Raw genomic sequence first — 21,798 nt, 5'->3', positions numbered from 1 at the left:
ATTATTTTGATCATCTTTAAATTGTTAGTAAACCCCTTTAAGTTTACATTTTAGAAGCGAAAAAATTTCAACCCTCAGGGTTTACCCTTTTCCGAATAGCTTTCTTGATTTTCCCTGATGATCTAGTCATGAACATCATCATTATCATCAGGATTCCCTTTTTTTCTGCTACTCATCATCTTCTTCTTGATTTCTCATGAATCAAGAGAGTCGCGCCTAGTTGATTATTAAACTGATTTATTGAGACTCCCCAGAAGACTCTGAAAAATCTGTTGAAGTGTTTCAACCTGTTCTTGTTTTTTCATTTCAAATTACATCCAATAATATTATTATTACATCAATAATAGCAAATTACATCAACATTAACATTGAATTATTATTAGCATCCATATTATTATCATTATTAATTACATTCTCACTCATTAATGCATTTCAAAACAAGTTATCAAATGTTATTGACTAATTGACTAAATTAATTTGTCTTCTTCATTCTTTTAGAAACTGGACAAATGTCTTCCCCAATATTTCATTTCTTGTACTTTATGGTCAATCGTAAAAAGTGGACAATGAAATCGACATTAAAGAGGATGAAATGAAGAAGCAAAACCAATCCACCGAAACAAGTATAAAGACGGTCAAAGCCCACCAAATTTGAAAGCTACAATCAAATGGATTGTCAATCTCAAGCAAAGCAAAGCCTCATTTGAAAGCCTATTTACAAGCAAAGACTTATCAATCAACTAAACATGATTAAACCTCATCATTGATCCTCATCGCTGGACCTCATCATGACCATCACCTCACGAACCACCAAAAAAAATTAAACCATTAAAAGACAAAGACTTTGATAGACACCGAATAAATTTCAACCTTTCAACTTATATCAATTTATTGTAAATCATCTTAAAAGATGATAACTTTCTCTTCTTTTATCATCTCACCTTGTTTCAAACATCCATTTGTCCATTGATCGTATATTTGACTAAAAGAAGCTCTCTATTATATCTAATTATCTTTGAATTGTTATAATCAAGTGCGAACTCATAGCAATCAGACAAAACAAAAAACCTGTGCTTTCTCATAATTTATCCACACACTCTCTCTCTCACAAGCTCTCTCTCTCATTTGTTTCTTATTAACAAATTGTTATCAAATTGTAATGCTAACTGATTTTAAATAATCAAACCTTGAAATATGTTAATCTTTAACCCCTTCTGTAAACCATAATCCAACATTTGAAGCAACATCACCTACCAACGTACATGATAACAGCAAGATCAAGACAAGCAACAATATGCACATTTACATGTAAACAAACACACACACACACAAAACACAAAACACACATCACAATTAAACAACAATCCATCAACTTGTTGATGATAACAAAATGGAAACCATCCTAAGGCTATCAACAATCAACATTCATTCCCATTTAATCATTCCCGACTTGAACCTCCCAACAAATGTATTGTAATATTTCTTCAAAATCTTCTTCTTCTTCTTCTTTCTATCAATAATCCTGAAAAAATGTTCCCAAAAAATTGACCAACACCATCAATTTGACCTCCTTATAAATATATGCATATTACTAGTCTAGGAAAGAGAAACTATCTCTGATGTCAATCAAAGACGGTTGATTTTTTGTTTCGTATTGTTAATTATTTTGTTTCATTGTCCTTTTTCAACCCTTTCCTTTCCTCTTCACTTTTCCCGATCAAGAAACACACATCAATGGACTTACAACGGATTATTGATAAAACCAATGATTGATCAACTTGTCCTGATTTTACCACTTGAACGGACCTACAACTTGTTTTTTAATCATCCAAATCTATCTGTAAAATCAATTGATTCATTTACTTTCTCCTTATATTTTTTGCTTCTCGTTCCTTCATATTTATCACAATTTGTATTTTCCTTTTTTTCTTCCTCCTCCTCCTCCTCCTCCTTAATTGCCTTTACTAATCTGTGTTAATCTCTTCTCATTATCATCTTCCTCCTCCTCATCATCATCCAAACTTTTCACTTGCGTTCTATGATGATTATAAAAAAATGAAATAACTTTCCCTTCAAGAAAAAAAGCTCACAACAATGTGTTTATTTCATCAATCTCGGTGCACTTTTTGCAACATTTCCAGTTTTTATTATATAACAAATTTGTATTACAGTTTGCGCAATTAACAAATCAATAATAGGATAGACTTGAAAACAATCTAAATTTAAAACTGGTAAAAGGTTGAGCATTTAACGATAAGGTGACAATATCCAAAAATGGCATTTCACTCGGTTTCAATATTCACCATAACAAGGCAAAAGACAATTTAATGGACATTAATATGGCGAAGAAAGAGTAAAAATGGAAAGCAATCAAGATTAATGCGACTTAATATCTCGATACATTTTTGGCTCAATTTTGGCTTAACACACCTTATTCGGAATCTTTGCTTCTGTGTGTCTCTCAAGCCTTTTTGGGTTATTACATAGTCTAATAGATGATTTAACCCTTGAGCATGTTGAGGCAATAATGATAATAATCATATTAATGGGATAAGATGGCAAGGGTTTATAGCTAATAATAGAGAGCAAACTAGCCAGTGGTAAAGTGTGTAATGATCGGATTGAAACATCTTTACATCTTTACATCTTACATCATTATTTACATTTACATGTATTATTTTAATTCGCTATCATTTAACAACGTCCATCGTCATCGTTCATTATCATCTTCATCCAACTCTTTCCAAGTCCGATGAACTGTGTCTTCAAGGTATCTTTTAATGGTTATTTTGGCTGCCTTTAACTTTCACTTCTTCACAAACAAAATATTGAAAGTATTATCAAAAAGGCGCAAAGCATTTACAACAATCCTTTCAATTGCTACAACAGATTTGAGTTTGCAGTTACATTAAGCAAGGCTTTTGATGTAATTAACAGGCAATGGTAAAAGCGTTTAAATCATAATTGGAGTTATCGAGTGTTTTGTAGCTTTCACTGATCAGGCCAATCTCAATTGCCTCAGGGATTAAGATTTATATTTTCCTCTGTATTTTGGGAAGATGAAGAAGAGGTGAACATGATTTTGTTTTTTTGTTGTTGTTTGTGTTGCTGTAAAAATGATCAAGAAGGAAACGTAAAACCTGTAATCATCATCATTATCATCATCGATGAGGCCTTTTTACATGATCAAGATGATCATTTTGTGTGTTGCTTTAAACAAAAGCTAACTATTTTTCATGTTGATGGGGTTGAGGATGATCATCATGACTATCCTTTTTTAACAAATGCCAACTCAATTTGATTAAAAGTAACTAAAGGATTGTCAACCAAATGGTCTTGATCAAAGATGAAATGATACATCGTCACACCTCTTTACAGTCATTGGAAAACTATTCAAATGTTTATTCGCCTTTTTCAATTGATTAACTTGATTCCATTGATTGAATACTTTGGGACATCATTTGTGATTTCACATTAAATATCATCATCAGCATAATCATCATTTTTACATCGTTAAAATTACATTCCCAGAATCTGTATCCTCAGGTTCACTGTCATCTTAACTCTTTATAGCTGAGGAAAATGACAATTAGCTGAGGATCAAATTTAGGCCTGACTTTGTTATTTGTTTTGATACTTTTTCGGGTTATTTGGGTTTGTTGCTTTGATTGACTTTGGTTTTTTCATTTCTGTATATCTCAATGACATCTTGATATGGTAAATGTATCCTTGTTTTGAATCACTGATTTGTGTCATTTATTAATAATGTAAAGTCGATAATCATTCATCTTGTTGAAAGGGTAATCGATAAGGTTTTGGGTTTCTTGGTTGATGATAACTTTGGTCAAAATTGATGAACATGATGATGAATTTGTTGATTTACATAACAGATTAATTGATTAAGATGATTTTCATTTCTCCTCCTTTAAACTGTTGTGTTTATCGGTTAAACTTCCCTTGGGCCTTGATGCTTTTGCACAAAAAATAGGGAATTTACCTTTACTTTTCTTTTCACTTGCTGTTTACCTTTAAAGAAATGCTAATTTCAATTTACTTTGAGCATAAAACTAATCTATTTTATCAATTTATTTGATATTTTTTTACCTTTTTTTTATATTCCAAGAAAACTGTTCCATCAAGGTTGCTCGAATAACGTTAAACAGTGAAAATTTTTGATTCATCAACTGATTTCTCTCTCGGTATTACAGGAAAGGTTTCTGGTGCACTTTTTGTCCCAAGTACAGTTTTGACAAGTATTGAGTACCAATTAACCATGACAGTTTAATTAGATTATGGTGAGAAAATTTAGTGCAAATTGAATCAGCTATTAATGGTTTAGGATCAAATTGTTGCTGGTTACCCGTAAAAGCAATCAAACTCATAATTTAATAAACAGTTAACAAAAATTTGAAACACTTTGTCCAAATAAATTTCAAGGGTAAGGTAAATCTTGTTATTGAAAGTGTATTTCACTAATTTTTAATCAATAACACCTTTTATGAAGATTTCATCTAGATTTTTCTTTCATTTATAATCTTAATGATTTATTAATCAGTTTCTGTTAATTTATTGAAACCGAAAGTTACCCAATTTGACTGGTGCTTCCATCTATTGCAGTTTTAGTAGACCTTGATTTTTTTACTCTTTTGCTCATAGCGCGATATCAGTTGATTGAAAATCACATGTAATTCTTGTTGTTGTATTATTTGTTTGTTTATCTTGTTTATCGCTATTAAAGCAACTGGTTCACCATGAAATTGGAAATTGATGGACTGGAAGTGCTTTTTCCTTATGACTATATCTATCCGGAACAGTATACCTACATGTGTGAATTGAAAAAAGCTATTGACAGTAAAGGACATGGATTGCTTGAAATGCCTTCAGGAACCGGCAAAACCGCATCTTTATTGTCATTGATTATCGCTTACCAAAGAGCCCATCCATATCATGTCAATAAGCTCATCTACTGTTCGCGTACGGTTCCCGAAATTGAAAAGTGTGTCGCAGAATTGAAGCGATTGCGAAAATATTATGAAAAATATGGTAAAGCAAATGATTTATTTGTTGGTTTATGTTTAACCAGTCGGAAAAATTTATGTATTCACCCAACGGTTAGCAAAGAACGTGATGGTAAAGTTGTAGATGGTAAATGTTATGCTTTAACTGCAAGTCATAAACGTGAGATGGCCAAAAGTGATCCAGAAGTTGAAGCATGTAATTTTTTTGAAAAATTTGACACAATCGGAAGAGAAGCTCCTTTACCCTCTGGTGTTTACTCTATTGATGATCTTAAGGAATTTGGTAAAGATAAAGGATATTGTCCGTATTTTATGGCACGTTATGCGATGTCTTATGCAAATGTTATTGTTTACAGCTACTACTATCTTTTAGACCCAAAGATTGCTGACTTAGTCTCTAAAGAAATGTCTCGCAACTCAATTGTAGTTTTTGACGAAGCTCACAATATAGATAACGTCTGTATTGAATCAATGTCGGTGACCATTACCAAGCGAACTATAGATCGGGGACAAGCTAATATAAATGCACTCGCTTCAACAATTCAAGGTATCCGGGAAGCTGACGAAGAAAGGTTAAAAAACGAATACAATCGATTAGTCCAAGGGCTGAGAGAAGCAAACATTGCCCGTGAAAATGAGCAAATTTTAGCCAATCCCACTCTTCCTGATGATATATTACAAGAAGCCATTCCGGGAAACATCCGTACAGCAGAACATTTTGTCAACTTTCTCAAAAGACTTTTGGAATATATTAAGACAAGATTAAGGACTCAGCATGTGATACAAGAAAGTCCAGCTGGATTCTTACGAGACATTTCTCAAAAAGTTTTCATTGAGAGGAAACCTTTAAAATTTTGTAGCGAAAGATTAAGATCGCTGATAAAAACTCTGGAAATTACTGAGATAACTGACTTTTCACCTCTAGTTACTATCTGTAATTTTGCAACTTTGATAGCAACTTATACAAAAGGATTCAGTTTGATCATCGAACCATTTGATGATCGTACACCAACAATTTCTAATCCAATTTTACATTTTAGCTGCATGGATGCGTCTCTCGCTATTAAACCTGTTTTTAATCGTTTCCAAACAGTCATCATTACTTCTGGTACTCTTTCACCATTGGACATGTATCCGAAAATATTAGACTTTCGTCCAGTAATTACAACCTCTTTAACAATGACGTTAGCTCGACAATGCATTTTCCCTATGATTGTAGCCAAAGGAAATGACCAAGTCTCAATGTCTTCTAAATTTGAATCTCGTAATGATATTGCTGTGATTCGTAACTTTGGTATTCTTCTTGTTGAAATGGCTGGTGTTGTACCCGATGGATTAGTGGCCTTTTTCCCCAGTTATGCTTACTTGGAAACTGTGGTTGCATCATGGTATGAGCAAGGTATTATTGACTCATTGTTGAGAAAGAAATTGCTCTTTATCGAAACAACCGATGCCGCTGAAACTAGTCTTGCTCTCTACAACTATGTGAAAGCTTGTGAAAATGGACGTGGAGCCGTTTTACTTTCTGTTGCTCGTGGTAAAGTTTCTGAAGGTGTCGATTTCGATCATCATTTAGGACGATGTGTCATTATGTTTGGAATCCCTTACGTGTATACTCAATCCAGAATATTGAAAGCTCGTCTTGAATATCTACGAGATAACTATCAAATTCGAGAGAATGATTTCCTAACTTTTGATGCCATGAGACATGCTGCTCAATGTGTTGGTCGTGCTCTGCGTGGTAAAACAGATTATGGTATTATGTGCTTTGCAGATAAGGTAAGAGTATATTGAATGATAATTTAAACCTTATTGTGAGTGACTAGATGAAAATATAACATTGTTTTATGTTAATTTTTTTACAGAGATTTGCAAGATACGACAAAAGAGGAAAGTTACCAAAATGGATCCAAGAACACCTGAAAGATTCTTTATGTAATTTAAGTATTGAAGAAGGAGTTCAACTTGCAAAAAGGTTTCTACGTCAAATGGCCCAACCATTTACTCGTGAGGATCAACTTGGAATTTCACTTTTAACTTACGAACAACTTCAAGATGAAGAAATCAGGAAAAACGTAATAGATAAAGTTGCGTCTTAAATGTTAATACCAGATTAATGATCAGATACCAAATTCGCCTTCTGTTACTTCACTATTTTTACTATTTTCATCTTTGCAAGTGAGAAATAATGAGGATATTGAGAGAAGAATCACAGAATGTACAATGATAATATACTTCTTCTCTTTCGTTTATTACGCTCAAATATTGGTTGTTTACTTTTGTTTTTCATGTTGTAGCTACTCTGACTGTATTATTTATTATTTTTTTTACGAACTCATTCTAATATATAATATCTCTGTATTTTGAATTCATTTTGTAAAATTGAAAACTTTCGTTTTATACCATTTTATACAAATTATAATGCACAGTCACATTGAAAAGAGTGCAGCGTATTAGTCATGTACAGGGGGTTTTATCTTTTATGCCTATTTCCTATCATAACTCAAGAATGTAAAGCAGACTCAGACTCCGCTTCCAGCCTCGAATAGTAAAAATATTTGAAATAACGTGAAATGACATTTATAAATGAAACTCGTTCCTCTCGTCAATATTTTAACTATCTGTTAATATGTTGAGAGTCAGTTCTAGAAAACAAAGTATAACCGAAGTAATTATATCTATTGTTAGACAGCGACGGTTTTTTTGTTAAATGAGTTCATTTTCTGTTATGCAATTAAAAAAAACATTTGATAAATCAGTTTAGTATAAATCTGGTTATTTAACTGACCAAAAAGCCAATCAGAATCTTTAAATCGAAAACTGTTGATAAAAAAAATATTGTATTTCGTATATGTAATTTAGTTTTATCATCATGTACTCATTTCAGTATCTATCGTTTTTCAATCCACATCAATGTGATTATGTGATTATTATTGGCGAGATATTATTAATTTGTGATAATGAGTACTCCTCAAAACTCTATTGAATAATCAATTGAACTATTTTGTTGCTACTGAAATTATCTCAATGAGATTATCTGAATAAGTTGAACATATATAAAATGAGTTTGGTTCATTTGAATGAGGTTCATTTCATCTCCTAGCATCGAGTAGAATAGGTTTAAGTAATGTTTAAAAGCTTTTATAGTTCATCAATTGTTCACTACTTTATTCACAGCTAATTTTTTCGAGTCATTAATCGAAATGTTTTTGCTCTCATTGCTTTCAAACGATTTCATTTCATCTCAACTTATTTATAACATATCAACTGGACTCATCGCATTCTGGTGTGTAACTTATTTGATACCAACAATCAAGCGTTTACTCACCTTACCACCTGGACCATGAGGATTGCCCTCTGTTGGCTACCTGCCATTTTTGGAGAAAAATAATGAATATAAAGATCTTGACCGATTAGCAAAGAAATATGGACCAGATTATAGTTTAAGTATGGGTAAAGATACGGTCATTGTTGTAAATGATTGGGATAATGCTAAAGAAGTGCTTAAAAATGACGATTTACTTGCTCGACCAGAAGCTTATGTGGCAGGTTCCCCTGTGGTATCCTTCATTGTAATGTCTGGTGAATCATGGCGGGTTCATAGACAAAAAACAGTACATCTTCTTCGTGATCTTGGTCATGGTAATTCATCTTTCGATGATAAAATTATCGAAGAAACTGAAAAATTCTTGCCTAAACTGGGAAAAGGTCCAGTTAAAATTTATACAAAACCTTTTTAACGACAGCTACAAACACTGTATCTTTCTTGTTGCTTGGTCATGGATTTGAAGATGATGATCCTGTGAAACAGACGCTTATTGATTCTTTGATGATAGCTGCACAAATGGGATCTCAATTTGGTATTTTCACATCGAGCTTACCCCGAAAGATTAACAGATTGCTCATGAAGCCGACGGATCTTAAAATTGAAGCGCCTGTTGGCTATCAAGAAAAATTAAAAGCTCTTTCAAAGTACATGCAAAATGAGATTGATCAACATAATAAGAAGCAATCAAAAGAGTTTGACGATTATATTGATGGTTATTTAGAGGAGCAAAAGAAGCGGAAAAATAATGATTTGAATGGTAATGTGCCTTTCGATGACAAAACCTTACAAGCAAATATGGTTTCTGTTTACCAAGCAGGAAGCGAAACAGTCTCGACGACACTTACATGGGCTATTCTTTATCTGGTCAAGTATCCTGAATATTACGAGAAAATACGAGCTGAAATCTCAGATGTAATTGGCTTTGAAAGACCACCAGACTATTCAGATAGAAACCAGATGCCAATGACAATGTCTTTCATCTATGAAGTCCATCGAACTGCTTCGATTCGCGGAGTAAATTTATTTCGCGCTGCTACTTGTGATCTAAAAATTGGCAATTTCAATGTACCTAAAGGTACCATTGTCATTGTCAACTTCTGGACCATTAATCATGACCCTTCTTTGTACATAAAACCAGATGAATTTGATCCAAGTAGATTTTTAACCGATAATGGAACCAAAGCAGTTAAGCCTCCATTCTTGAATCCATTCAGTAAAGGCAAAAGAGGTTGTCCTGGAGAGGGTTTTGCCAATATTGAAATATTTTTATATCTTGTTAGTATTGTTCAAAGATACAAGATTGAATGTGAACCTGGATCAACACTATCGCTTGAAACTGATTTTAAAGCAACTAGAAAACCAAAATCGATTCCACCGTTAATCTTTACCAAAATATCAGAAAAAACTTAAGTTTCATATTAGAATGATTCTTTAGCATAAAAGACTGCAAATGGGTGTTGAATGAGAATAGTTTAACATCTTAAATCTGGTTTAATGTGATATCTCGTTATCAATGATAGACAATAAAAATTGTGGAATGAATTGAATATTTTTATTGAATAAATCGATTCATCCAATGAGATCACTTTTGATGGTAAGGGAAACACTCAAATGCTGCTTCTGTTCCGAGTAAAATTAAAGCATTATGTGTTATAAAGCATGATAATAATTGCATGATCACAAATCTCTATAATAAACTAATAATTTTCTAACGCGGAAAGTGTAATGCTGCTTTTTGTTTATTTTATTGAAGAGAAATCATGAACTCATGGTAGTAGGCAATAAATAAACCAGTCATTTGACTCAGCTAATTAGATGGAATAGTAAATCAACTTACACTTCAATGATGGCTTGTAAACTGTTTCTAGTTTGACCAGAATCTGTAAGTACCAGAATCATCTTAAAGTCACCTTAAAAATAAAAATAGAAAGTTTATCATGACTGAAGAATCTAATAGCTGAGTAAATATCTAAAAATCCAGGTAACATCCAACTCACTAGAAATTTCAAGCCTTTGAAGAAATATAATAGATTATTTTATGCGCATCATTTATCCACTCACATAGCTTTTATTTTTCTTGTATTTACAACTATTGAACATATTACTTACATTACCTTAATGATTGGATTAATGTAAATTATCTTTATATAATCACACTGATTTGTTTATGTCTATTTATAAATAGATTAGTTCATTATATCTCCTAACTGTTCAAAGTTGACTGAAAACAACCATTAATATTTATACTTTCCAATCTGTTTTACAATAAACCTTTTACTTGGTGCTTGATTCATTTTCAATTTTTGTGTTTCTTGTTAAATGTTCATCTGAACCCATTGTGAAAATGTTTTTGACATCATGGTTAGTGGATAATCTTGGCTCATATCAACTCTTGTTTAATGCATCAATTGGACTCATCTTATTCTGGTTTGTTAGTTATTTACTGCCAAAAATTAAACGTGTCCGCAGCCTTCCACCTGGACCTTGGGGATTACCTTTTGTAGGCTACCTGCCTTTATTGCAGAAAAACAATGAATATGAAGATCTTGACCGTTTAGCCAAAAAATATGGACCAGTTTATAGTTTAAGTATGGGTAAAGATACGGTTATTGTTGTAAATGATTGGAATCATGCTAAAGAGGTGTTTAAAAATGATGATTTGCTGGCTCGGCCAATAGGTTTTGGTAACAATAAACATGGAGTATCTTTTATCCAATCATCTGGTGCACATTGGCGAGATCATAGACGATTATCATTCCATGTTCTTCATGATCTTGATCAAGTCAGATCATCTTTCGATGATAAAATAAAAACTGAGATTCAACAATTCTTGCCTAAACTGGGAAAAGGTCCAGTTAAAAATTTATACAAAACCTTTTTATCATCAGCTACTAACACTATATCTTTCTTGTTGCTTGGCCATGGATTTGAGGATGATGATCCTGTGAAACAGACGCTTATTGATACATTGATGGTTTCTTCACACACTGGCTCTCAGTTTGGTGCTTTTTCATCAGGATTGCGTCCAAGGATTGAAAGATTGTTTATGAAGCCGATTCTAAAAAAAGAAGCACCTGTTAATTATCATGAGAAAACAAAAGCTCTTCCAAAGTACTTGCAGAATGAGATTGATCAACATAAAAAGAAGCAAACAACAGACTTTGACGATTATATTCATGGTTATTTACAGGAGCAAAAGAATCGAAAGGATTCATCTGGCAATGTACCTTTTGATGATGAAACTTTACGAGCAAACATCGTTTCCTTATACCAAGCAGGAAGCGAAACAGTCTCGACAACACTTGTATGGGCTATTCTTTACCTGATCCAGAATCCTGATTATTATGAAAAGATACGAGGGGAAATTGCGAGTGTAATTGGCTTTGAAAGATTACCAGAATATTCAGATAGAGTTAAGATGCCAAGCACAATGTCTTTCATCTTTGAAGTCCATCGAATCGCTTCGCTTGTTCCAGTTAATTTATTCCGTGTTGCTACTCGTGATTTAAAAATTGGCAATTTCAATGTACCTAAAGATTCCACTGTCATTGTCAATTTCTGGACCATTAATCATGATACCTTTCTTTGGATAAAACCATATGAATTTGATCCTACTCGATTTTTGGTCGATCACGGAGCCAAATCTGTAAAGCCTCCATTCTTGACTCCATTCAGTGGAGGTGAAAGAAACTGTCCTGGAGAGGGTTTTGCCAATGTTGAAATATTCCTATATCTAGTCAGTATTGTTCAAAAATACAAGATTGAATGTGAACCTGGATCAACATTATCGTTTGAAGCCGACTATGATTCAATCAGACGTCCAAAATCAATTCCACCTTTAATCTTTACCAAAATATGAGATTAATAAAGTCACCGGTCCAATATAATGGTAACAATAAGACATTCAACATTCGATTTTTTGTTCACCAAAATTTTGGGTAAATGGTCTCAAAAATTGCTGTAACATTACAATTGTGGACCATAAACTGTGTATTATTTATTTCTGTTTGAAGGCAAGTTAAAGGCCAAGAGATAGAAGTCTCTAATAAATAAAGCATGGAGACTCATAACATTATTGCACTTGAATTTTTTACATAAATTAAAATGTAAATCACTGTCTAGTCATTTTGTGAGTATTCATTGAGAAAGAAATAAATAAAGAGAAAGAAAATCTTGCATTAAGAAAATACAGTCACCTACCAGATACTGCACCACTCGCAAAATAGCTTATTTACACTATTCGTCGATCAGTTTAATTCATGATTTTCAATCTTCCTTAATAGATCAAATTTAGGCAAAAATGTTTTTTTAAATTGATTTTCAGAGTTTTTGGATTAAAATTTCACGAAAGAAAATTGAATTAAACTAATTGATAATTAAGTAAATCGAATCGAAATTCGACTGAATTCAAAAGTAAATATAGCCCCCCCATATTAGGGGCCATTGAAAAATTTATGTGCATTATCTGGTAGGTGCAGTATCTGGTAGGTGACTGTATCCAAAAATATCTGATTCCATTCTGATTACGTATCCAGAGGTGAAATATTCATATACACACATTATTAGTTAACAATTGACACCTTGATTGGTCGAGTAATCTTGATGCTTCTTTGTATCCATTTTATTCCCAATATAAATAAATATTCATTCCTGAAATATGGATTTAACTTTAATTTCAATGTTAAATTTTGTATTACATTAATCTAACACTCAAACAATTGGTGCGATCACACTTACATTTAACTTGTAACTCATTTACACTTGTATGACTTTAATAAAACTTTCATGGGCGCCATCTATTGAGTTGCATTCAATATCAACAAGTGACGATTAGAGTAACAATTTATTGATGATTTGTGTATTGAAAAAGTAGTTTCCAGAAAGTAATGAATACTGATTTCGCTGAGAAAATGATGCTAACTAATGTATAAAGAAATGGAAATTTAGAAATTTCTGAGTGAATTATCGATTTCTAATTGTGCTCAAAATCCTTATAAATAGAGTTAAATCTTCGTGATTGATAATTATGTAAATGTATTTTCTCAATATTTTTGCACAATTAAAGGATAGAAACATTGAAGTTAAACATTAAGACTTGATATATTTGGCCAGTGTTGGTGTCGCTAAAGCAATAGTCAGTGATATCGTGGCCAGTGAAGTAGCGCAAGTCGGTGTGATAACAAAGATGTCCAAGAAAGTCAAGCCAACGTTTGCGAGCGCTATTCGGGTTAGAAATATTTGTATCTAATTGAAATAAAGGAAATAAGAAAATTTAGATTAATAATAGACTTTTGGGATTCTGCTAATTACAATAACTGATGGAGAATCTCAGAGTAGCATTTAACGCTGAAACTATTAATAAATCAGGTTAAAGGATTAGATAAACAGAACGTTGAATTACCTCTTTGCTTACAATCAGTGAATCTGTTTTCAATGAGAAAGAATAAACTTGTTCGTAAATTCTGGTTGCAAGATGATTGATATAAATCATGTGATAAATGGCCAGAGCAAACGTACAAAGCTCTGCGCAACACAGTAACGGAACGTAGAAGTTTGGACTTGCACTCGTGTAAATGAAAGTGAAATGAGATTCAATGATACTGATCGCGAAATAGAAGGCTATGACAGGCATCGAAAGAGAATTGATCTTTTCTGTATTTTCAATAGCAATGCAGTACAACCGACGGACTCGCCGAATCTCGTCCAATGTTAATGCCCTGTTTGAGTCGCTCAATATCTGTATCTGGGTCTCAACTTGCAAGAAACAGCTCTGGATGTAAAGGCAAGTTTCAATGAAGAAACAGAGACAAGCAAAGTAACCTGCGAGACCAATTAGCCTGATTCCAAGAACGAAAATTTGCTCATAAGAATCTGATAAATTGTCCAAAGTTTGAAATTTATGGAAGCAACCTGCACCGAAATAAGTTGCAAAGCTCAATGAAGTTGCAGCCGTGATGATAAATCGATGTTTTTTCAAATAGCAAGCAACAGTCGGACATAATGTATTGATTTGAGCATTGGTTTCGAAGTGATTGAAGCATTCAATATATTTGTTTCGGTGCCAGTAGACAAGGAGTATGAAGGTTCCACAGGCCATTTGGGTCATCGTATAAATTGTGACATTTACCGCTCCCATTTGAATCCAAAGTCCCGTCGCCCAAACCAATCCATCGATATAAAGGATGAGCCCAAGAAACAGAAAGATGGCTTTACGTCCAGAATAAAGTCCCTTAGCAAGTATTCCAGTTGGTTTACATATTTCAAACATATTTCTATTTGTTTCATTTGAATCCATTTTATCCATATTTTCAACTCAACTCAGAAATTAAGCGATTTAAACTTTTCTTTCAAAGGTAAAATATCAGAATGATTTTATATAAAATGAAATGAGTACAAATAAGCCAGTATTGATTCCTTCATTGATTATAATATGTTTTGAAAAACCGTTGACAAACCAGATATCTGGCTGAAATTAATAAGCAGACTATATCGTTGGAAATTACAATTCCGATCAATCAATTCAAGAAATTAAATAGAACATTTATTTCTGTGGAAATGACTTTTTTAACAATGAGTTATAGCGAAATGGATGAACATTACGATCATCTATTTTGAGTTACATCGCACAAAAGATCGTCATTTCTGCTCGCATAAAGTCTTGCTGGGATTGTTTTCAAATTATATTACAATACTTTCTTGATCGTAACTAAAACCAACCAAAACCTGTTTTCATTTTAATCTAGATTATTCTCTCAGTAATTAAGTTATCAATCATCGTAAATGTTAAATAATAAATAATTTATACAATATATAATAAATCATTTTAAAATTCAAAGAAAATGTAAAAATAAAAATATTGTCCATGTTTATCGATGCACAAACTAACCAGCATGAGACTTATAAAGAATTAAATTGCGGCCTAAAAACTGAAAATTTTATCGACAAAACTATTAAATTGTGTTGATGAAAAATGTGATAAATTGAGTCCAACATTCGATAGACTGTCAAATAGTAAAGTAACACTTTCAGAGTAAAATCAGCTTTTAACTTAACCAGATCAGCTTCTTATTAATCTAATCAACTCAATCGACTAAAGTTAAAACCTAACTTTAAACTATCTTGAAATACAATCTGATGGTTATCACCAACCAAGCGGACTATTTGCGAAGGCACTCAAAACCAACAATAAAACGATATTATTGCTGTTTCTATTATCCTTTACTGTGACTGTTTTTGTAACGATGCAAGATTTCAATATCCACAGAGGCTTTGCCTCATCATGGCACGTCTTTTATGCCACTACTTACTTGGCGATTTGCATTTATTTGATTTTCAAGCGAAAATCATACAGAAAATTCATTAACTATTTCGACAGAGAGATTGGTACTTACACATCAAACGATTCCATTCGTAAATTTATTGCCAAGAATCACACACTCATTACAATCGGTTATCCATTCATATTCACTCTTTATATCACTTATGGGGCTTACGACGCTATTCAAATCTATCGTCAATCACAATCATATTATCGACTTATTATTCAAGTATTTTGGAATCTTTTTCGAACAATAATCTACATGACTCACTACATAATCATTCAATTCCTCATCGAATGTTGTCTGCATACTCAAATATGCTTCAAAATGGTAGAAGATCAAATTGAATCTTTAAAAATGTCCGATTCCTCATTGAACTTTGAAGAGATGCAAAGGATTCGCCAATTATATGATGTTGCCATTAAAAAGACGAGAAAACTGGATTCATTATTATTCTGGGTTTTACCTGTTTACTATCTTACTTGCATTGGATCATTTCAGTTCAATTTGGTACTCATAATCTATGAATATAGTCACCTCCATCTCATGTTGATTGTTCGAGAAGTCTTTGTATTGGTTCTTCTTACATTCAGTATTGCTAACATAAACCGACTTGCAAATGAAGCCTTTAACCAGGTTTATTCACTCTCATACAAAGTAGAGTCTATTGAGATGCAAAATGAGGTGAGATTCAAAGACATTTGTAAAACGTTTTCCATTACATTTTCCTTCGTTTCTGTCAATTTCAGATGCGATTCTTCTTCACTCGAATCAAGAGGGGCGATGTTGGCTTAACCATTTTAAAGATCGTTCTCATAACACCTGCTTTTGTCACTTCATTTGCCACTTTATCATTGACTATTGCTCTGGCAATTCCAACCATTTTCAAGAAAAATTGAAAGCGAAATTTCCTTATGAAATAATTGTAATGAATTTATATGACTAGCATAATCATTGTTATATCTTTACTTAAATGCCTATTTCTAGTCATTTTATGGTTTGCCTCCAGAAAATTGAGCATATTTAGCCACCTGTGTATCACCAGTGTTTTACGGCCTCAAACTGAAGCTGTATTCCCTTATTTCTTTTGCGTCCTAAATAAAAGATAAGATAACCTTAAAAGTACTTACAGTGCATTGCATAAGTTTAGGAATCGCGTTTTAATTTTCATAACTCATTCGTTTTTGTGGCAAAATGGATCAAAATTGGTATGCACATTTTTAGTAGGTCGATAAATACGACTATGGAAAATTATAATGAAAAATATAAATACAAGCGGTCATTTTATCGATCGATTGATTAGGGTTTCAAGACGGTATTGCAAAAGTTTAGGAATTTCCAATTTTTCATGGAAGTTAGTTGAGATAATGGCACCATTTTTTGTTCAATTGTTGTTCATTTAGTAAGCAAACAATAGGGCAATTTCGGTTAAATTTGCATAAGTTTTCATTAAAAAAATTGCAAAGTTAATTTAACATGGGAGTCAATGGGAAAATTACTTATTTTCGGGCATATTCGGCAATTGCAATAAAATTTTGAAGTTTGGAAATTTGAAAATGGCCTCAAATTATAGCTGACATATGTTTTGTTAGATCATGAAAAAAATGCAAACCTCTTTTCGCAATTTCAGTAGATATCGTTCATCATCTCACAAATCTTTTACCTACAACATTAAACCAATTGAAAACCAATTGGAATGCACCCAAAACAAGGTGATGGTCAATATCTAGTGAAATTGTGAATAGATAATTGAAACTTTTTCATGATCTAACAAAACATATGTCAGCTATAATTTGAGGCCATTTTCAAATTTCCAAACTTCAAAATTTTATTGCAATTGCCGAATATGCCCGAAAATAAGTAATTTTCCCATTGACTCCCATGTTAAATTAACTTTGCAATTTTTTTAATGAAAACTTATGCAAATTTAACCGAAATTGCCCTATTGTTTGCTTACTAAATGAACAACAATTGAACAAAAAATGGTGCCATTATCTCAACTAACTTCCATGAAAAATTGGAAATTCCTAAACTTTTGCAATACCGTCTTGAAACCCTAATCAATCGATCGATAAAATGACCGCTTGTATTTATATTTTTCATTATAATTTTCCATAGTCGTATTTATCGACCTACTAAAAATGTGCATACCAATTTTGATCAATTTTGCCACAAAAACGAATGAGTTATGAAAATTAAAACGCGATTCCTAAACTTATGCAATGCACTGTAGTTCTTATCATTTTACTCATAAACTTTTTTGGTATTATTAATTGAAAAAATTAAATCATTTCATTTCAATAGACCATTTCAGATCTAATTCTCAAATTCGTTGATCTAAATTTTATGGTTGACAAGCATTTTCTTAAACTTCATGGAATTTATTTTCAAAGCGTATTTCATGGGGGGGGTGATAATGTTTGATTAAAATATAATTTAGTGCAAAGAAAACTCTTTTCTTTCAGATTCTTTGATCCAAATCAAGGTGTAGAAGTGAGTTATTAATTTGTGGTTGTGCTGAAAATCTGACAGTTTAATTCTCGTGATTTATAATAACATGAATTTTCTCAATATTTTTGCACAGGTAAAAGACAGGAAAATTGAAGTTAAACATTAAGACTTGATATAATTTGCCAGTGTTGGTGTTGCTAAAGCAAAAGTCAACGATATCGTTGCCAGTGAAGTAGCGCAAGTTGGTGTGATGTCCAAGAAAGTAAAGCCAACATTTGCAAGTGATATTCGGGTTAGAAATATTTGTATCTAATTGCAATAAGAAAATAAAAAAATTTAGGTTAATAAAAGGCTATCGGGATTTTACTATTAATAAATACATAAGCTCATAAAGAATCTAAGAGTAGTATTTAACGTTCAAACTAGATTGGGTTAGAATATTAGATGAACAAGAATTCAATTACCTCTTTGCTTATAATCAGTGAATCAGTTCTGAATGAAAAAGAATAAACTTGTTCGTAAATTCCGATTGCAAGATGATCAATAAAAATGATGTTATAAATGGCAAGAGAAAAGGTACAAAGCTCAGCGATACACATTAATAAAGAGTAACCAGTTGGATTTGCAATTGTGTAAACGAAAGCAAAATGAGATTCCACGATACTGATGACGAAATAGAAGGCTATGACAGGCATTGATAGAGAATTGATCTTTTCTGTGGTTTCAATAGCAATGCAGTACAAACGACGGATTCGCCGAACATCATTCAATGTTAATGCGTTGTTTGAGTTACTCAATATCTGTATTTGGGTCTCAACTTGTAAGAAACAGCTTTGAATATAAAGGCAAGTTTCAATGAAGAAACAGAGACAAGCTAAATAAGCTGCGAGACCAATCAACCTGATTCCAAGAACAACTATTTGCTGATAATTGTCGGATAAATCGACAAAAAATTCACCAACATAGATGCAGCCTGCACCAAAGTAAATTGCAAAGACCAATGAAATAACAGCCGTGGTGATAAATCGATGTTTTTTCAAATACCAAGCAACAGACGGACATAAACTAGTGATTTGAACATTGCTGCCGAAGTAGTTGAAGCATTCAATGTATTTGTTTCGGTTCCAGTAGACAAGGAGTATGAAGGTCCCACAGGCCATTTGGGTAATCATATAGATTATATTATTTACTGCTCCCATAGTATTTATTGGAATCCAAAGTTCCATTGCAAATAGCAATCCATCAAAATAAAGGATGAGCCTAAGGAACAGGAATATGGCGGTACGTCCAGAATACTGTCCTTTAGCAAGTATTCCAGTTGGTTTGCATATTGCAAACACATTTGTATTTGTTTGATTTGAATCTATTTTATTCATATTTCTGATTAAACTTCACAATTTAGTGATACAACTTTGAAAACAACTTCGAAATTTATTTAATTAAACTTTTCTTTCAGATGTAAACTAGCACAATAAGGGTTAACTTTTATAAAATCAAATGAATGCAAATAAGTCAGTATTGATTCACTCTAGTTTCACTCACTGATGGTAAAATTTGTTATTCATTGAATGACCATTGGCAAGTTAGATATCTGGTTGAAATTAAATAAACAATGAGCAGACTATGTTGTTTGAAATTAAAATTTCGATCAATCAATTTAGCAAATTTGATAAAACATTTATTTCTGTGGAAATTTTTTTTATAACAATGATTTATAGTGAAATGAATGAACATAATGATCATCTTTTTTGAGTTACATCGTACATCGCATAAAGTCTTGCTGAGATTCTTTTCAAATTATTTTTTCTTCATCGTAACAAAAACCAGATTTTTAATGTTTTCATTTTAATCTAGATTTTTCTCTCAATAATTAAGTTATCAATCATTGGAAAAATTGAATATTATAAAATTTAAAATTCAAAGAAAATGTAGAATTAAAAAGATTGTCGTTGTTTTATTATTGCACAGACTAACCAGCATGAAACTTGAGCAGAATAAAATTTGAAAATTTGATCGACAAAACTATTAAAATGTCATGTATTTATGAAAATGTGATTAATTGATTGAACGAGTCCAACATTCAATGTTAGACTGCCAAATAAAAAGTTGTGGTACGACTCGGAGTGAAATCAAATTTTAATTTGATGAGATTAACTTTTTATCAATCTATTAATAATAGACTCGATCTGCTAAAGCATATAACTAACATCTAACTATCGTTAAAATGTCACAAGTGCATCCTGAAACACAATCTGATGATTATCACCAACCAAGCGGACTGTTTGCGAAGGCGCTGAGAACCAACAATAAAACAATATTATCTCTGCTTCTGTTATCTTTCACTTCGGCTGTTTTTGACACATTGAAAGCTTTCGAGACCCGCAGAGACTTTGTTACTTCTTGGTACCTCCTATATGTCATTTCTTACGTAGTGCTCAGCGTCATTTTGATTTTCCAGCGAAAATCATACAACAAATTCATTTACTATTTAGACAGAAAAATTGGCAATTATATGTCAAACGATTCAAATCGTAAATATATTGCAAAAAATTGCTTACTCATTTCAATTGGTTATCCATTCATATTCACTCTCCATATCACTTATGGAACTTACTGTGCTATTCAAATCTATCAGCCATCATTATCATATTATCAACTTGCAATTCAAGTATTCGGACATCTTGTAAGATCAATAATCTACTTGAATCACTACACCATCATTCAATTCATCGCCGAATGCTGTCTGCATGCTCAAATCTGCTTCAAAATGGTGCAAGATAAAGTTGAATCTTTGAAAATGTCCGATTCCTCATTGGACTTTGAAGAGATGCAAAAGGTTCGCAAATTATATGATTTTGCCATCAAAAAGACGAGAAAACTCGACTCATTATTATTCTGGTTTTTACCTGTTTATTATTTTACTTGCCTCGGATCATTTCAGTTGAATTTGATATGGATCATCTATGAGTATAATCCCGTTAATCTCATGTTGATTGTGCGAGAATTGATTACATTGACTCTTGTTACCTTTCACATTGCTAACATAAACCGACTTGCAAATGAAGCCTTTAACCAGGTTTATGCACTCTCATATAAAGTAGAGTCTGTTGAGATGCAAAATGAGGTGAGATTCAAACACATTTGCAAAACGCTTTTCATTTCATTCTCTTTTTTCTCTCAATTTCAGTTGCGATTCTTCTTCACTCGAATCAGGCGGGGCGATGTTGGTTTAACAATTTTAAAGATCGTTCTCATAACACCTGCTTTTGTTACTTCATTTGGCACTTTATTACTGACCATTGCTCTGGCGATTCCCACCATTTTCAAGAAAAATTGAATGTAAAGCTTCAAGTCTTCAAAATAATTGTCATGAAAATAATATGGCTAACGTAAGCATTGTTTTGATCTTTGAAGCCCATAACGAAACCCAAATTAGCCCAATTCAACCATTTTCAGAAAAAAATTGAACGCAAAGTTTCATTATAATATAATTAATCCAATAATTATTGTGTATTTACATTGTTTGGTTGTATCTTCAGTTTCACAATTTACTTGTTTGTATTAAAGTTATTATTGTTGAAGATCAAAACTCTATTATTAGTTTATTTATCGACAAGTTAAATATCATATTTTTTGAACATCTTATTAGGGAATAAGAATGCTCTGAACGGTATCAAAAAAT

General features: G+C 32.3%; 6 protein-coding genes across 6 annotated transcripts in view; 5 read left to right on the top strand and 1 right to left on the bottom strand.

Annotated features, from left to right (window-relative positions):
- Positions 1-1,661, top strand: part of dve (SATB1_N and homeodomain domain-containing protein dve) — a 36,427-nt gene extending 34,766 nt beyond the window's left edge. Inside the window, exon 6 of the mRNA XM_025161860.2 lies at positions 499-1,661. The gene's annotated coding sequence lies outside the window, so the exon portion shown is untranslated. The remainder of the gene's footprint in view (positions 1-498) is intronic.
- Positions 1,662-4,663: 3,002 nt separating this feature from the next.
- Positions 4,664-7,482, top strand: Xpd (general transcription and DNA repair factor IIH helicase subunit Xpd). The gene is made up of 2 exons (XM_015939903.3): positions 4,664-6,797; positions 6,884-7,482. The coding sequence occupies exons 1-2, from the start codon at positions 4,752-4,754 to the stop codon at positions 7,115-7,117; spliced, it is 2,280 nt and encodes a 759-aa protein (XP_015795389.1). The 5' UTR covers positions 4,664-4,751; the 3' UTR covers positions 7,118-7,482.
- A 985-nt stretch (positions 7,483-8,467) lies between these two features.
- On the top strand, positions 8,468-9,756 carry LOC107371734 (cytochrome P450 2J2-like). The gene is made up of 2 exons (XM_089269311.1): positions 8,468-8,660; positions 8,765-9,756. The coding sequence occupies exons 1-2, from the start codon at positions 8,468-8,470 to the stop codon at positions 9,754-9,756; spliced, it is 1,185 nt and encodes a 394-aa protein (XP_089125437.1).
- Positions 9,757-9,978: 222 nt separating this feature from the next.
- On the top strand, positions 9,979-12,416 carry LOC107371733 (cytochrome P450 1A1). The gene has a single exon (XM_015939884.3). The coding sequence runs from the start codon at positions 10,691-10,693 to the stop codon at positions 12,203-12,205; it is 1,515 nt and encodes a 504-aa protein (XP_015795370.2). The 5' UTR covers positions 9,979-10,690; the 3' UTR covers positions 12,206-12,416.
- Positions 12,417-13,306: 890 nt separating this feature from the next.
- On the bottom strand, positions 13,307-14,745 carry LOC149093278 (uncharacterized). Its single transcript, XM_089269534.1, has 2 exons — positions 13,748-14,745; positions 13,307-13,590 (listed from the first exon to the last, which is right to left on the bottom strand). The coding sequence occupies exons 1-2, from the start codon at positions 14,648-14,650 to the stop codon at positions 13,435-13,437; spliced, it is 1,059 nt and encodes a 352-aa protein (XP_089125660.1). The 5' UTR covers positions 14,651-14,745; the 3' UTR covers positions 13,307-13,434.
- A 5,575-nt stretch (positions 14,746-20,320) lies between these two features.
- On the top strand, positions 20,321-21,608 carry LOC149093277 (uncharacterized). The gene is made up of 2 exons (XM_089268701.1): positions 20,321-21,240; positions 21,304-21,608. The coding sequence occupies exons 1-2, from the start codon at positions 20,341-20,343 to the stop codon at positions 21,451-21,453; spliced, it is 1,050 nt and encodes a 349-aa protein (XP_089124827.1). The 5' UTR covers positions 20,321-20,340; the 3' UTR covers positions 21,454-21,608.
- The last annotated feature ends 190 nt before the right edge of the window (positions 21,609-21,798 follow it).

Source organism: Tetranychus urticae, chromosome 3, assembly GCF_039701765.1.
Source record: "Tetranychus urticae isolate SD_2017Ah chromosome 3, NJAU_TeUrti_SD_1.0, whole genome shotgun sequence".
Taxonomy (NCBI): Eukaryota; Metazoa; Arthropoda; class Arachnida; order Trombidiformes; family Tetranychidae; genus Tetranychus; species Tetranychus urticae.
This window is presented reverse-complemented; position numbering and strand designations above follow the sequence as displayed.

What these genes read in the sequence shown, in the direction of transcription:
- Xpd (XM_015939903.3), top strand. Translation starts at nt 4,752, where the DNA reads ATGAAATTGGAAATTGATGGACTGGAAGTGCTTTTTCCTTATGACTAT. An exon ending in TTATGTGCTTTGCAGATAAG is followed by an intron (nt 6,798 to 6,883) that starts GTAAGAGTATAT and finishes ATTTTTTTACAG; the next exon opens with AGATTTGCAAGATACGACAA.
- LOC107371734 (XM_089269311.1), top strand. Translation starts at nt 8,468, where the DNA reads ATGGGTAAAGATACGGTCATTGTTGTAAATGATTGGGATAATGCTAAA. An exon ending in TCTTCGTGATCTTGGTCATG is followed by an intron (nt 8,661 to 8,764) that starts GTAATTCATCTT and finishes TTTTAACGACAG; the next exon opens with CTACAAACACTGTATCTTTC.
- LOC107371733 (XM_015939884.3), top strand. Translation starts at nt 10,691, where the DNA reads ATGTTTTTGACATCATGGTTAGTGGATAATCTTGGCTCATATCAACTC.
- LOC149093278 (XM_089269534.1), bottom strand. Translation starts at nt 14,650, where the DNA reads ATGGATAAAATGGATTCAAATGAAACAAATAGAAATATGTTTGAAATA. An exon ending in CACTGATTGTAAGCAAAGAG is followed by an intron (nt 13,591 to 13,747) that starts GTAATTCAACGT and finishes TATTTCAATTAG; the next exon opens with ATACAAATATTTCTAACCCG.
- LOC149093277 (XM_089268701.1), top strand. Translation starts at nt 20,341, where the DNA reads ATGTCACAAGTGCATCCTGAAACACAATCTGATGATTATCACCAACCA. An exon ending in CTGTTGAGATGCAAAATGAG is followed by an intron (nt 21,241 to 21,303) that starts GTGAGATTCAAA and finishes TCTCAATTTCAG; the next exon opens with TTGCGATTCTTCTTCACTCG.